Genomic DNA, 14,921 nt, shown 5'->3' with positions numbered 1-14,921 from the left:
GCCTACCCACACCAGCCAACCTACCCACCCCAGCCAACCTACCCACACCAGCCAACCTACCCACCCCAGCAAGCCGAGCCACACCAGCCAACCTACCCACCCCAGCAATCCCACCCACCCCAGCAAGCCGAGCCACACCAGCCAACCTACCCACCCCAGCCAACCTACCCACCCCAGCCAACCTACCCACCCCAGCAATCCCACCCACCCCAGCAAGCCGAGCCACACCAGCCAAACTACCCACCCCAGCCAACCTACCCACCCCAGCAAGCCCACCCACCCCAGCAAGCCGAGCCACACCAGCCAAACTACCCACCCCAGCCAACCTACCCACCCCAGCAAGCCCACCCACCCCAGCAAGCCAACCCACCACAGCAGCATGGGGGTCAGTGGCCAACTCAGAGCCCCGATTTTAGGGGATACTAATTTATCTTTAAATATCTATGATTTTGAACATATTTTTGCTATTATTTGTAGTTGAGTATGTTTTGTTTGGTTTGGCTTAAGAAAAAATGCTCGAATTATGGCATAAAATCTTTATTTTTTAGATATTATTGTTTTTGGTATTGTGGTGTGAGTGTTAAAAATTATAACGCTTCAGCTGATGAGGTGTGAAGTGTGGAGAGTGTTGGCCAGTTTGGTATGCTGAAATATCAGCCTGTTGAAGTACCACAGCCTGGGCACAAATATGTCTGCTGCTGCTGCTCCCCATCTTTTGGAGACCACAATCTTCTTGGGCTCCTTATATTTTAGTTAATGCTTAGGTCCCCAAGTTTGGAGATTATAACCTAATTTATGTATGCCCTGGGGTACAGAGGCTTTGCCAACTCAACCAGTTCTTCAATTGCTGCCTTCCTGTTGTTTTGTATTTGGATCTGTTATTATTTTTCCCATTTTTTGCTAAATAAAATGATGATGCTAAAAACTTGTGGATTATGTGTGGAAAGTCAAATGTAAGTTTGTGAGTAGGCAGGCCCTTTGCTAAAATTGAAGGGACATAAAATAGGGTAGTTATTACTTTGCCCAGCATAAAGAATTGGGGATATTTATTGGTTTTGCATTTCAAATAAATAAAAAAAAAAAGGCTGGATTCATATCCAGAAAATACACTAATCCAAAGTAAATACATTTGTTTTTAATCCGTCCGTATCACCAGTTGAGCAGATGTACATATTATGACATTCTAAAGAAAAATAGAATATGCGCTGCTATTTGAGATTTCGAAACTTGCCGCGTGACGAATGAGCATTTTCAAATACGAACGCTAGTTTTACTAGACAGCTGGCTTCCGGGTGCTCTTTATTTCGGGGCATGCGCATTTAGCTTTTTTTGAAAAATCCGATGGTTTTCTGTACACACGGTCGCACTTTGCACAATCGGACTTTTCAGAACAGAAAGTTGGTCCGTTCACAGACCCAACTTTTTGTCCGATTGAAGCCTAAAAAGTTGGTCCGATGGAACGTACACACGGTCGGAGAAATTAGAAAAGTGCCGGATTTTGAAGTTGGTTGGCCGAAAATCCGACCGTGTGTACGGGGCTTTAGACTTACAATTTTTTTTGAAAGCCAACTGAGTGTATCGTAAAAAAAAAAATTGGACCCCTGTACACAGTAAGCTTGAACCTGTTAAAAAAAAAATTAGCAGCACTTCAGCACTGTAGGTCCTCATCGAATACTCCATGGAGGTCCATTCAAAGGACAATTGGTGTCCAGCATTAATTAGACTGGGTACCCAATAACTTGTGCGTTACTTAAATATGGAGGACCTGAGGTATACAAGGCTCTGATAAGGTCACTGATAACGTACATAGCATTTTTGTACAATTCTGAATGAATTGAAATGACACAATTGTGTAACAATTAAAAAAAAAAAAAAAGATTCCAATTCCTAAAAGGTGAGATAAGGACAGTCCTTCACAGTAAGGTACGATAGCCGTTCTGCAGTTAAGGTTGCAGGCCGATTAAATTGTCACTTTAGTGTCTTTATCAGTCAGTTTGTGTCACCACCCTGCACGGTCAGCCACCGGTGGTCATATTATATGTGGCCAAGGCGGTAACGTTGTGTGGTTGGAGGTTGACCCAATCAGGAAAAATGCTAAGCCCGAATATACTGGATGCCCAGGTGTTCATGGCAAGGCTAAGGAGGAGAACGCCCATTAGGTTCATCAGAAGTCCCGTCTTTGCCTGCAAGGAGAAGCCAAAAAGTAGACAAGAAAGTGTTAGAGAGCTGCCCCAATAGATATACAATATAACATGTTGTGCTGTAGTTATACAATGCATCACAACTACACTACAATCCTGTGCTGAGAGAAACCCTGCCTCTGGCTGGCATCTTCCTTAACCACTTGTCCACCGGAGGACGTCATATGACGTCCTCGACTTTGTGCGGAGATATCTGAATGATGGGTGCAGCTACAGGCATCATTCAGATATCGCTGTCTTCAGCCGCCGATTCTGTGCACGATAAGAATGATCAAAGCGGCTTGATCGTTCTTATAGGCAGCGGGAGGGGATGTCCCCCCCCTCCCGCCACCATCCGGTGCTTCCCCGGGCTCTCCTGTGCCATCGGGGGCCCGGAGAGCAAATCGGTCGGCGCTGCCTGGAAAGCATAGAGATGGTCACCAGTCATCTCTATGACCGTCGGAGGCCCGGGCGTGACGTTATGACATCACGCCCGGTACCTCGGAAGTAAACAAAGCCGCAATCGCGGCTGTCGGCATAGGCATGCGCACACCCTAATCACCCTGTGTGGTGCACATTGTACCGAAATATACTACATTAAACTGGCACTAACGCACAGAAAAATACAGCATTAAACGGCACATAACACACCAAAATATACTACTTTAAACGTTCACTAATGCACAGAAATATGCTACATTAAATGTGCAGTAACACACTGGAATATAGTGTGTTAAACATGCAGTAATGCACAGAAATATACCCCAAATATTTCACCAAAGCTCCCTAATGGGGCTCCTAAAAATAAATAAAAATACTGACATTGTCCTCTGCCCTACTGACACCGTCCACCACTCTGCTGACACCATCAGTATACTGTATATACACATGAAAATATGTTTGAGCTTTGGGGTGCACACCCTAATGCAATAGGCTGCGCACACCTATGGCTGTCAGCATGTGAACAGTGATTTTTTTTTTTCACCGATTTCATGCTTGTAAGCCTGGAGGAGAGATGTGGGGTCTTATAGACCCCACATCTCTCCATAAAGAGGACCTGTCACACGGATTCCTATTACAAGGGATGTTTACATTCCTTGTAATAGGAATAAAAGTGATCAAAAAAATGTAAAAAAAAGTGTAAAAATAAAAAAAAATAAGTAAAATAAAAATAAAATATTTTCTTTTTAAAAATGCCCCTGTTCCCGTTATCTCTCGTGCAGAAGCGTACATGCATGCAAGTCCCGCCCACATATGTAAACGCCGTTCAAACCCCACATGTGAGGTATCGTCGCGTGCGTTAGAGCGTGTGCAACAATTCTAGCACTAGACCTCCTCTGTAACTAGTCCGAAAATAGTAACCTGTAAAAAATGTTAAAGCGTCACCTATGGAGATTTTTAAGTACCGAAGTTTGGCGCCATTCCATGAGTGTGCGCAATTTTAAAGTGTGACATGTTAGGTATCTATTTACTCGGTGTAACATCATCTTTCACATTATACAAAAAAATTGGGCTAACTTTACTGTTTTGTTATTTTTTCATTCATGAAACCGTTTTTTCCCCCAAAAAAGGCGTTTGAAAAATTATTGCGCAAATACCGTGCGAGAAAAAAAAGTTGCAATGACCGCCATTTTATTCCCTAGGGTGTCTTCTAAAAAAATATATATATAATGTTTGGGGTTCTGATTAATTTTCTAGCAAAAAAATAAATTGTGATTTTTACATGAAGGAGAGAAGTGCCAAAATAGGCCCGGTGATCAAGTGGTTAATAAATAATCCAGAATAAATCATTTGCAAATAACCCCTCTCCACCTTGGCAATCATTTATGGATGGTGTTGAGTGGCTCCTGGCTCCTTATTTTTCTCTGATTTATCTCGGGATACATTACAGCACCTTCCTCATAGCTTTGCTTATTAGCATCAGAGTATCAAACCATACCATTTTTGATAATGTACTGTATTACTAAATCAACAAAACAAAAATATAAGGTTGTGCATGTGGTTGCCGCTGCAGGACCGCACCTGTTCCTGCACCCGCAACCACCCAGACAGAAGAACTTGCTGCTGCTTAGGAGATGCATAGGCAGGGCTGTCTTAATGAGAGGGCAGACCTGGGCACTGCCCAGGGGCCCCAGCTGCATGGGGGCCCCTGCACCTTCCCCAAAGCAGCTGGTCCTTGAGCCCAGGCTGCCCCAGAATTGGGGGCCGCATGATGGTACTGAGAGTGATAGATACACAGGGGAGGCCGTCTGTCTCCTACCTACTTGATGTCTGTTTACCTGCACTGTCATCGTTGTAGGGGCCCCAGAGCATTTCTTTGCCCAGGGGCCCATGATGCTATTAAGACGGCCCTGTGCATAGGGGTACCATTAATGCTAATAACACCCCCACACACTGAAAGCCGCAGCGTGGTTTCCTCGTACTAGGAACAGGTCCCTACTATGCTGTTTCCCTGTGGCCGTAGGGACCTTTTCTCTGCGTTTTCAGTGGATAAAGCAGCCCATTCATATTGAAAATCCTGCCTTCCTGAACCTTATCACCCCCTTGATGTATTGTATTTATCGGCATATAAACACGCACAGGAGTATAACACGCTCCTTTATTTTAAGAGGTACGTTTCAGGAGAAAGCCTTAAAGGGGTTGTAAAGGTACATTTTTTTCACCCTAAATAGCTTCCTTTACCTTAGTGCAGTCCTCCTTCACTTACCTCATCCTTCCATTTTGCTTTTAAATGTCCTTATTTCTTCTGAGAAATCCTCACTTCCTGTTCTTCTGTCTGTAACTCCACATAGTAATGCAAGGCTTTCTCCCTGGTGTGGAGTGTCGTGCTCGACCCCTCCCTTGAACTACAGGAGAGTCAGGACGCTCTCTACGTTGCAGATAGAGAAAGGAGCTGTGTGTTAGTGGGCGTCCCGACTCTCTAGTAGTCCAAGGGAGGGGGCGAGCACGACACTCCACACCAGGGAAAGCATCTCATTACTGTGTGGAGTTACAGACAGAAGAACAGGAAGTGAGAATTTCTCATTTCTCATTTAAAAGCAAAATGGAAGGATGAGGTAAGTGAAGAAGGACTGCACTAAGGTAAAGGAAGCTATTTAGGAAAAAAAAAGTGTACCTTTAAAACCCCTTTAAATTTTAAATAAAGAACTGAGCAAAATAAGGGTCACAGTGCCCATCAATGCAGCCTGATCAATGCCCATCTGCAGCCTCAAAACTGCCCATCAATGCAGCCTGATCAATGCCCATCTGCAGCCTCAAAACTGCCCATCAATGCAGCCTGATCAATGCCCATCTGCAGCTTCACAATTGCCCATCAATGCAGCTTAATCAATGCCTATCCGTAGCCTCACAAATGCCCATCAATGCAGCTTGATTAATGCCCATCTGCAGCCTCCCCATTGCCATGAATGCAGCCTGATCAATGCCCGTCTCAGGGAGGGGGGCGGGATGAGCGCCGTCAGATTACATACAGCGAGAATCTCCTGTTTACCCAGCAGCCTCTTTAATACAAGTCCCACCTCCTGGACCAGCTTCTAGACAGCGCACTGGTCCAATGTCGGCCCAGGAGACGGGACTTCCTATTACAGAGGCCGCTGAGTAAATAGGAGATTCTCGCTGTTTGTAATCTGACGGCGCTCCTCCCGCACCCCTCCCCGATCTCTCCGAGGCAGCCCAAATTGCAGTATCGGCGTACAACACGCACACACTATTTGCAACCAATTTGCAGGGTACACAGACGCCTGGGTGCAGAAATATTTCTGGCGCCCTCACATGGGCGTTGTCATTTTACTAACTCCTCCCCTTTACATCTCATTATACATCACATCTGTAGATGGACTAGGCGCAGGAATGGGCAGGGGCTCTGTATCCTATGCAATCTATCATGCCATAAAACATCTAGAGCAGGGGCAGCCCAGAACATGTGTAAAGGGATGCTGGGGATGCCATCCCCCAGCACACAGCACACTGAACACTGTGACTCACCTCGGTTCTCTCTCTGTGCAGCCTGAGATAGAGATGGGAGTGGGAGGCATTCCAACTGGAGTTGGTGGAGACAGTGCGGGATCCAAGACTCTCAGTGTTAGGAATTCATTCCTGCACATCAGCACTCAGCAGCCACTGAAAACTAGAACTCTCATGTCAGGAAGAGGAGCGGCCCCTCCCCCGAGCACTGCCAGGCTGGACGGGCTGCCCTATGCTCACACATCAGTTCTGGATGGACACACACCTATGCTTATAACACTAGTTCTGGACGGACACAAACAAGGAGAGAAGGAGGAAGGGGAGAACTCTGGCACTTCGGCGCCCCCACTTCTGCAGGCACCTGGGTGCAATGCACCCTGTGCACCCTGCCTAGGATAGGCCCTGGACCCATGCCGTCCCACATTGATGTTCTGATACTTGCCATGTCTTTCACCAATAAATGTCCTGTAGAAAACGCTATGGAGTTGGGAGGCGTGGACACAGGAAGCATGAAGGCGTAGGAGCAGCCAACGGTGCCAGGAATCATTAGGTACAGAGGATTCACTTTGAGACGGATGGCCTGGAAAAAAAGAGTCACTGTTTAGTTCAGGGGTAACTTACAGGGGTAGCATAGCCGAAAATTCAAACGTACAATAAGGTCCCAAGTAAGGACACCAAGGCAGAAGATATGGGCTTTGGTCATTAGTAGAGGCACTGTGGGACCAATCAAGTGTTTACTAACAAAACTGTGGGGGGCCTGTAAGGTTAACTTATGTTTGTACAGATGTCAACCATTAACTACTAAAATGAGTTACTAAAAATGTATTAATATTATCCCTCAGGCGATAAAATAAATGCAGATCACTACATTAAAGGAAATGTAGAGTGGTTCTTTAATAAAATCAGGACTAAATCAATCACACAAAGCCAGCCACAAGGAAGGTTGCTACTGCTGTGCTGCTCAAGTGCTCTGGGAATCCTTTATCCTGTATTAGATATTGATGTGTATACTTATATAGTAAAAAGAAAGCCATCACTGAATACTTACCAGTTCTGATAATACCGGGAGGAAGACTATAATGGTCGCCGTGTTACTGGCGAATTCTGTAAAGGAGGCGATGAGTATAGTAACAAGCAGGACGGCCAGAGCAGGATGGAGACCCTCTAATGGCTGCAAGCGGCCTCCAATCCAGGTGGATAGACCAGACACCTAGAAGGATAAATCAATTTTCTATTATTTCCATGTACTTTTATAGGGCCAGCAGAACCAAAACTGTCTTTTCAGTTATGAAGAAGAAAGACAGTGGAAGAGGTACAAGGTCATTAAAAAACAGGCAGACACTCACCTCACAGCCCTTGGCCATGGCAAAGCCCCCTCCCAGCAGTAAAATAATATTCCATGGAACAGTGTCTTGGGCTTTCTTCCATGATAACAAAGGTTTATTTTCTGTATTTGGAGCTGAAGGGTAGAAACATTCAAATCGTCCGTTAAAACAAGTTTATGATTACATTGTATTGATATTAAAAGCTGAGCTCCGAGCATAAAAACCTTTTTTTGAAATAATTCCCTCAATAGCCTCAAAGGATTAAAAAAAACACACTTTCTGTGCACCAAATGCCTTTGCACGATATTACTTTGGAAAAGTAGCAGTTACATCATCACTGTACTGTCCATAGACTATGCAGGGCCGTGGGAGGGTCCCAATAGGCTCCACCTCTACAGGATGCCGCCAAAAAAACTACAGGAGGGGGCGTAGACTAAACCAGTTGCCCTGCAACCCCATTAAAGTGGATGTAAACCCCAATTTTTTTTTTTATGTCACAATGTAGAGAATAAGATTTCCCATCTTCTGTGCCCAGTCTTGCCACACAGAGTTAATCCAGCGCTGAGCAATCCTCTTTTTATTGTTCAGGGAAATAAAACAGACTTCCAGATAAAAAACCAAAGTCCTTGCTTGAGTGACAGGTTATTTACATATTTCGTGCACTGCTTGCAGACATGCACAGCTTCTGTAAAGTGCACAATTCACATCCTCCTCCCCTCTCCTCCTCTTCTCTCCCGTCCAGCTCTCCCAGGATTGGCTGTCTTTCCTGTGTTTTGATTAAATGTTTTCAAAATATGGGGTGATCCACAGTTCAGTGTAAACAGCCATCAGAATATACATAGACAAAAAGCTTTGCATGTCTGCAAGCTAGTGCACGAGATATGTAAATAACCTGTCACTCAAGCAAGGACTTTGGTTTTTATCTGGAAGTCTGTTTTATTTCACTGAACAATAAAAAGAGGATTGCTCAGCGCTGGGTTAACTCTGTGTGGCAAGACTGGGCACAGATGATAGGAAATATTATACTCTACATCAGGGATATGCAATTAGCGGACCTCCAGCTGTTGTAAAACTACAAGTCCCATCATGCCTCTGCATCTGGGTGTCCTGCTTGTGGCTGTCGGAGTCTTGCTATGCCTCATGGGAATTGTAGTTCTGCAACAGCTGGAGGTCCGCTAATTGCATATCCCTGCTCTACATTGTGACATTTTTTGGGGGTTTACATCCACTTTAATTCCATACTCAGTTTCTTAAGCACTTTCTGCAGATGAATCAATTAAATACTGAGTATACAGCTTCTTTGTCTTTTAACCACTTCAAGACCAGGTCTATTTCTGACACTTGTTGTTTACAAGTTAAAATCGTTTTTTTGTTGCTAGAAAATTACTTAGAACCTCCAAACATATATACATATATATATATTTTTAGCAGAGACCCTAGAGAATAAAATGGCGGTTGTTGCAATATTTTAAGTCACATGTTTTTGTGCAGCGGTCTTTCACGCACATTTTTTTTTTTTAATACACTTTAAAGAGAAACTGTGGTCTGCTCACATAATTTGTAATAAAATCATCTTTACCATTTTGTAGCTTCCCTCCAACCACTTTGCATACTAGTTCATACAGTATATAATGTGATTCTGTACTTGCCAAATATGCTGCAGAAATCTACCTCCACTGAGTCTGGCTGCATCCATTTTAACTGTGGACAGCAGAAGCTGCTGCCTGTTCACTTTCTGGATTTACACAGACACACAGAGGCACATCTCCAGCTCTGCAGCTCTCACTGGCCCTCTTATGACTCGCCCCCCTCCTTCCCTGTTAAACTCTCACAAGAGTGAGAGATAGAGCTGTGCATGATGTTATAAGCCTAGGCTAATGACCAGACAAGAAACAGGAAGTGAGCCGATTCTGGCTTTGCTCGGGTCTCCAGACAGCCAGCGGCCATGCAGGGGATGGGAGAGCCCAGGCGAGCAGCGAAAGGAGGCGGCGAAAGGAGGCGGCGAAAGGAGCCCTCCCGTTGATTGTAATAACAGCCAAGAGGCTGCTTAGTCACATCGGTTGTTTTTACAAGAAAGCCGACCGCCAGCTCTAAATAACAGTATTGGGGTGATGCCCGCAGCTGCATGCATTACTCCAGTACAACAACTTCAGCAAAATGACGTACAGGTACGTGATTTGGCGGCAAGTGGTTAATCATTGCCCATGTTCCTGTTTAAGCTGGTGCCATGATCACTGCCCTACGTTTCCTGTCTCAGGGCGGCTCATTTCTCTTGCAGCATCCTATGGAGCCACCCTTGTATGCAGGGACTAGAGTTGTGTCTCTCTACACTGTGTGCATCAATAGACACATAAGCCCCATAGCTTAGGATGGCAAGACACTCCCCTGTTTATCCTTCGTTTCTCCTCTCCCCTCCCTTCTCCAAACGAATAGACTGGCCCCAGACTGCACTGTCCCCTCTTAAAGACACAACAGGAAGTGAGAATAAATCTCTCTGATGTGAAGGAAATCCTCTCTGGAACATGTGTTATGGTTACACACAGTACACACACACACACACAGTATACATACACACACTGAGAAGGTACTGGAGAGGCGGGGCAGCTATAATCTTGAGATTTTAAGACCAAAAGGATTTCGGTAAGGGACAGATGTAAAAAAACACAGATTTTTACATACTGTCCCTGGTTTTACTGAGGCTGGCAAACCTGATGGGGCCCCCTAGTGGCATGGGGCCCCTAAGGCAGTGCCCAAGTGCCCGAATGGTCAGTCCGCCCCTGAGAGGGAGTGAATCCCCCAAGCGGGACACATTACTTGCCCATGGTTCTAACCCTTCCCTACTCCATCCGCTAAACTTAAAACTAAAAAATTTGGATCAGATACATTTTAATAAGACACTAAAATGAAGCCTGTAGTGAAAGAGGCACCTTGATCATCCATATGTAGCTCACCTTTCATATCAAACCACCACGACAGGGAAGGCTTTTCAGAGGGAAAGAAAAATAAAATGACGGATATGGTAATCCCAGTCACTGCATCCGAGGTGAAGCTGCCAAACAACCGCAGAGAATTAATGATATTATAGTATTAGGGAGCATTAGACCAAGAAGATTAAAATTCTTAACAACAATCCTGCTGTGACTGCTATGAATGAAAGCTTGAATATGATCTATCCATGCAGAGCAATAGCTGGGAAGATAATCGGGTGTGAAGTATGTCAGTCTTATACTTTATAATCCAATAATGTGGCATCTATTGGAGAGCTATGACCCCATCATTGAGTAGCAGATTAGCACACACCCCAGATTTTAGAAGTGATATCATTTCGTTGAAGACCTATGCCACCATTGTTTTGTAGGAAATGACTAAAACACACAACTCTGAAAGGGATATCCTTCCTTTGGAGACCTATGACCCCTTCATTTAGCAGCAGATGAGTAGAACCCAAAATTCTGGAAGGGATATCCTTCCTTTGGAGACCTATGACCCCTTCATTTAGCAGCAGATGAGTAGAACCTAAAATTCTGGAAGGGATATCCTTCCATTGGAGAGCTATGACCCCATCATTTAGCAGCAGATGAGTAGAACCCACAATTCTGGAAGGGATATCCTTCCTTTGGAGACCTATGACCCCTTCATTTAGCAGCAGATGAGTAGAACCTAAAATTCTGGAAGGGATATCCTTCCTTTGGAGACCCATGACCCCTTATTTAGCAGCAGATGAGTAGAACCCAAAATTCTGGAAGGGATATCCTTCCATTGGAGAGCTATGACCCCTTCATTTAGCAGCAGATGAGTAGAACCCAAAATTCTGGAAGGCATATGCTTCCATTGGAGAGCTATGACCCCTTCATTTAGGGGCAGATGAGTAAAACCCCAGATTCTAGAAATTATATAAGTTCGCCGAAGATCTATGACCCCTTCATTTATCAGAAAATGACTACAACCCACATCTCTGAAAGTGATATCCTTCCTTTGGAGACCAATGACCCCATCATTTAGCAAAAAAAAAGACAAGAACCCCAAATTCTAAAAGGGATATCCTTCCATTGGAGAACTATGACCCCTAATTTGGCAGCAGATGAGTAGAACCCCAGATTCTAAACGTGATATAATTTCATGTAAGACCTAATAACCCCCTTTATTTAGCAGAAAATGACTAGAACCCAAAATTATGGAAGGGTTATCCTTCCATTGGAGACCTATGACCCCAGAATTTAGCAGAAAATAAATAGAACCCAAAACTCTAAAATGGGATATCCTTCCTTTGGAGACCCATGATTCCATCATTTATCAGCAGATGACTAGAACCTAAAATTCTGGAAAGGATATCCTTACATTGGAGACCTACTACCCTTTCATTTAGCAGCAGATGAGTAGAACCCAAAATTCTGGAAGGAATATCCTTTTATTTGAGAGCTATGATCCCTTCATTTAGCAGCAGATGAGTAGAACCCTAGATTTTAGAAGTGATATAATTTCAGGTAACACCTATGGCCCCACCATTTTTGACTAATACCCAAAACTTTGAAAGGGATACCCTTCTTTTGGAGATCTATGACCCCATCATTTAGCAAAAAAAAGGATATCCGTACATTGGAGACCTATTACCTCATCATTTAGCAGCAGACGAGTAAAACCCATAGGCCTGGATTCACAAAGCACTTACGCCGACGTATCTACTGATACGTCGCGTAAGCGCACGGATGCGCCGTTGTATCTATGCGCCTGTTTCTTAATACAAGATACGCCTGAAATTTGGCTTCTTCCGACCGACGTAAGTTTCCTACGCCATCGGAGCCTGGGCGCATATTTACGCTGGTCACAAGGGGCGCTTCCATTGATTTACACGTCGAATATGCAAATGACCGAGATACGCCGATTCACGAACGTACTTGCGCCCTTCGCTGTAATATACGCCGTTTATGTAAGGCGTAAAGTTATTCCACCTAAAGGAGGCGCATCCCATGCAAAGGTATGGACGACGGAACAGCCGTCGAATTTTACGTTGTTTACGTAGGACTACGTGAATAGGGCTGGGCGTAGCTTACGTCACGTCGTAGGCAGTGATTCGACGTATCTTATGGAGTATTTTAGACGTGATTCTGAGCATGCGCACTGGGATGCGTCCACGGTACGGAGCATGCGCCGTTCGTTCGGACCATCATTTGCATGGGGTCACGGTTCATTTAAATGAATCACGCCCACCGTCCACCTACTTTGAATTACGTGGGCTTACGCCGAAAGATTTACATTACGCTGGCGCAACGTAGGGAGCGAGTGCTTTGTGAATACTCAGCTTGCCTCTCTGGGATACGTCATATGCGCTACACCGGAACAAAGATGCGCCGATCTACCTGAATCCGGGCCACTACAGTATGTGGGATTTCTAGGATAAGGGAAAGCTGGACACAGCGATGACTTACCCAGTGTTGAAGGCGGATGCCCACCCAGGGATGAACTTGGGATCTCTGGTGAACAGCAGAATGGCGAAGAGACAGAAGAAGAAGAAGACAGCTTTCTCTGCAAAACTAAGACATGAGATATGGATGAGAAATTTCTAGTGTCCCTGTACAACCTGCCAGGACATGAAGCTTTCATTAAATTGACTGGCGCCATCATTACACCCCCAGAAGACTTGTAACTTTGATGTCTCTGCCCTGAGAGGTAATTGGAAAAATAGCTTGGTGTGTACCAGACAATTACCGTATTTATCGGCGTATACCGCGCACTTTTTTGCCCTAAAAATCAGGGCAAAATCGTGTGTGCGCGGTATACGCCGATACCCGCTTTCCCACACCGAGTTTAAATACTGCGCCGACATATACCGAGCGCAGTACACTCGTGCATTGTCGGGCAGTCTCGGCTCCTCCCGCGCTGACGACCAGGACGTCAGCGCGAGAGTAGCCGAGCATTGCCGACAATACACGAGTGTACTGCGCTCTGTATATGTCGGCGCAGTATTCAAACTCGGCGCGGGAAATGAGCGGGGAGGACGCGAGGACGCCGCAGAAGGACGCCGGACCCGACAAAGAGGACACCCGAAGCCGCAGACGGACGCCGGACCCGACGAGGCCGCCGATGAATGCCGCGCAAGACACCAAAACTGTAAGTACAAAAAAAACTTTTTTTCCACAGGATTCGGAGCAACTTTAGGGGTGCGCGGTATACCGCGATAAATACAGTAAGTAAGTGAGTAACTTGTATAGCGCTACAAATGCAAACTAAATTGCCTCAAGGCGCTGTATCCAATGTCGTCGTCTAGCCACACTTCAGAATAGATCAGAAGTGTCAAAATCAAAGAGAGACCTTTGATTTTGTGAGGTTGTTTTTCAGGGGTTGGGCTTGGCCCCTTAGTTCCAGTGAAGGGAACTCTTAAGGTGTCAGCATACCAAGACATTTGGGACAATTTCATGCTCCCAACTTTGTGGGAACAGTTTGGGAATGGTCCCTTCCTGTTCAACATGACTGCTCACCAGGGCACAAAGCAAGGTCCATAAAGACATGGATGAGCGCGTTTGGGGTGGAGGAACTTGACTGGCCTGCATCTCAACCCGATAGAACACATGTGGGTTAAATTAGAGCGGAGACTGTGAGCCAGGCCTTCGAGTCCAACATCAGTGCCTGACCTCACAAATGTGCTTCTGGAAAAATGGTCAAACATTCCCATAGACACACTCCTAAACCTTGTGGACAGCCTTCCCAGAAGAATTGAAGCTGTTATAGCTGCAAAGGGTGGGCCAACTCAACATTGAACCCTACGGACTAAGACTGGGATGTCATTAAAGCTTATGTTTGCGTAAAGGCAGGTGTCCCAATACTTTTGACAATATAGTGTATGTTCAATAAAATCGATCTTGTGTGATAGACAGCGATATCTGGGAAAAGCCACTTGGGATAGGAAAATAAATGCTTAGAACACGTTACTCACATTGTGGGGCCCAGCTTTCTGTAATCCTCAGCTATCACTTCTTTGGCTTTTGCCTCTGCTTCCACCCGAATCTCTGACTTCTTTTTCCTTTTACATCTGATATAACCGTATGAAAAACATTATGTGAGGAAGAATAATCAAAGGTATTTACAACCTATAAAGCAGTACTTTATACTGTAACTTGCCACAGAGAGTTAGTATAGGAAATATAGGCACAATGTGGTTGGTTTACTACAGCCAGTAGTGTATTTAGGTTTTGTGCTGCCCTAGGACTGACTAAACTTGTGCACCCCCTAATTTAAATATGACACACCCTTCCTGTCAATGTCACACCCCTTCCTGTCAAGGCCACATCTCTTTCTGTTTAAGAACCACCCTGAAATTGTCAAGTGGGGACACTAGTTCTTAGGGCTTGGGGGTGGCAATGAATTCCCTTAATTTGCATAGATTTCCTCTCACTTCCTGTTTGGCTTTGGGGCAGGAAGTGAATGGAAATCTCTCCAATAGGACAGGGATGGTAAA

At 45.0% G+C, this 14,921-nt stretch overlaps 1 protein-coding gene across 1 annotated transcript in view; it reads right to left on the bottom strand.

Annotated features, from left to right (window-relative positions):
• Positions 1–1,859: 1,859 nt before the first annotated feature.
• Positions 1,860–14,921, bottom strand: part of SLC13A3 (solute carrier family 13 member 3) — a 44,994-nt gene continuing 31,932 nt past the window's right edge. Inside the window, exons 7-13 of the mRNA XM_040330359.1 lie at positions 14,400–14,495; positions 12,895–12,999; positions 10,420–10,517; positions 7,490–7,602; positions 7,192–7,353; positions 6,586–6,723; positions 1,860–2,183 (exon numbers count right to left, since the gene is read on the bottom strand). Of these exons, the coding sequence (XP_040186293.1) occupies positions 2,016–2,183; positions 6,586–6,723; positions 7,192–7,353; positions 7,490–7,602; positions 10,420–10,517; positions 12,895–12,999; positions 14,400–14,495 (880 nt within the window). The 3' untranslated portion in view covers positions 1,860–2,015. The remainder of the gene's footprint in view (positions 2,184–6,585; positions 6,724–7,191; positions 7,354–7,489; positions 7,603–10,419; positions 10,518–12,894; positions 13,000–14,399; positions 14,496–14,921) is intronic.

This window comes from Rana temporaria, chromosome 12, assembly GCF_905171775.1.
Source record: "Rana temporaria chromosome 12, aRanTem1.1, whole genome shotgun sequence".
In the NCBI taxonomy this organism is placed as follows: Eukaryota; Metazoa; Chordata; class Amphibia; order Anura; family Ranidae; genus Rana; species Rana temporaria.
This window is presented reverse-complemented; position numbering and strand designations above follow the sequence as displayed.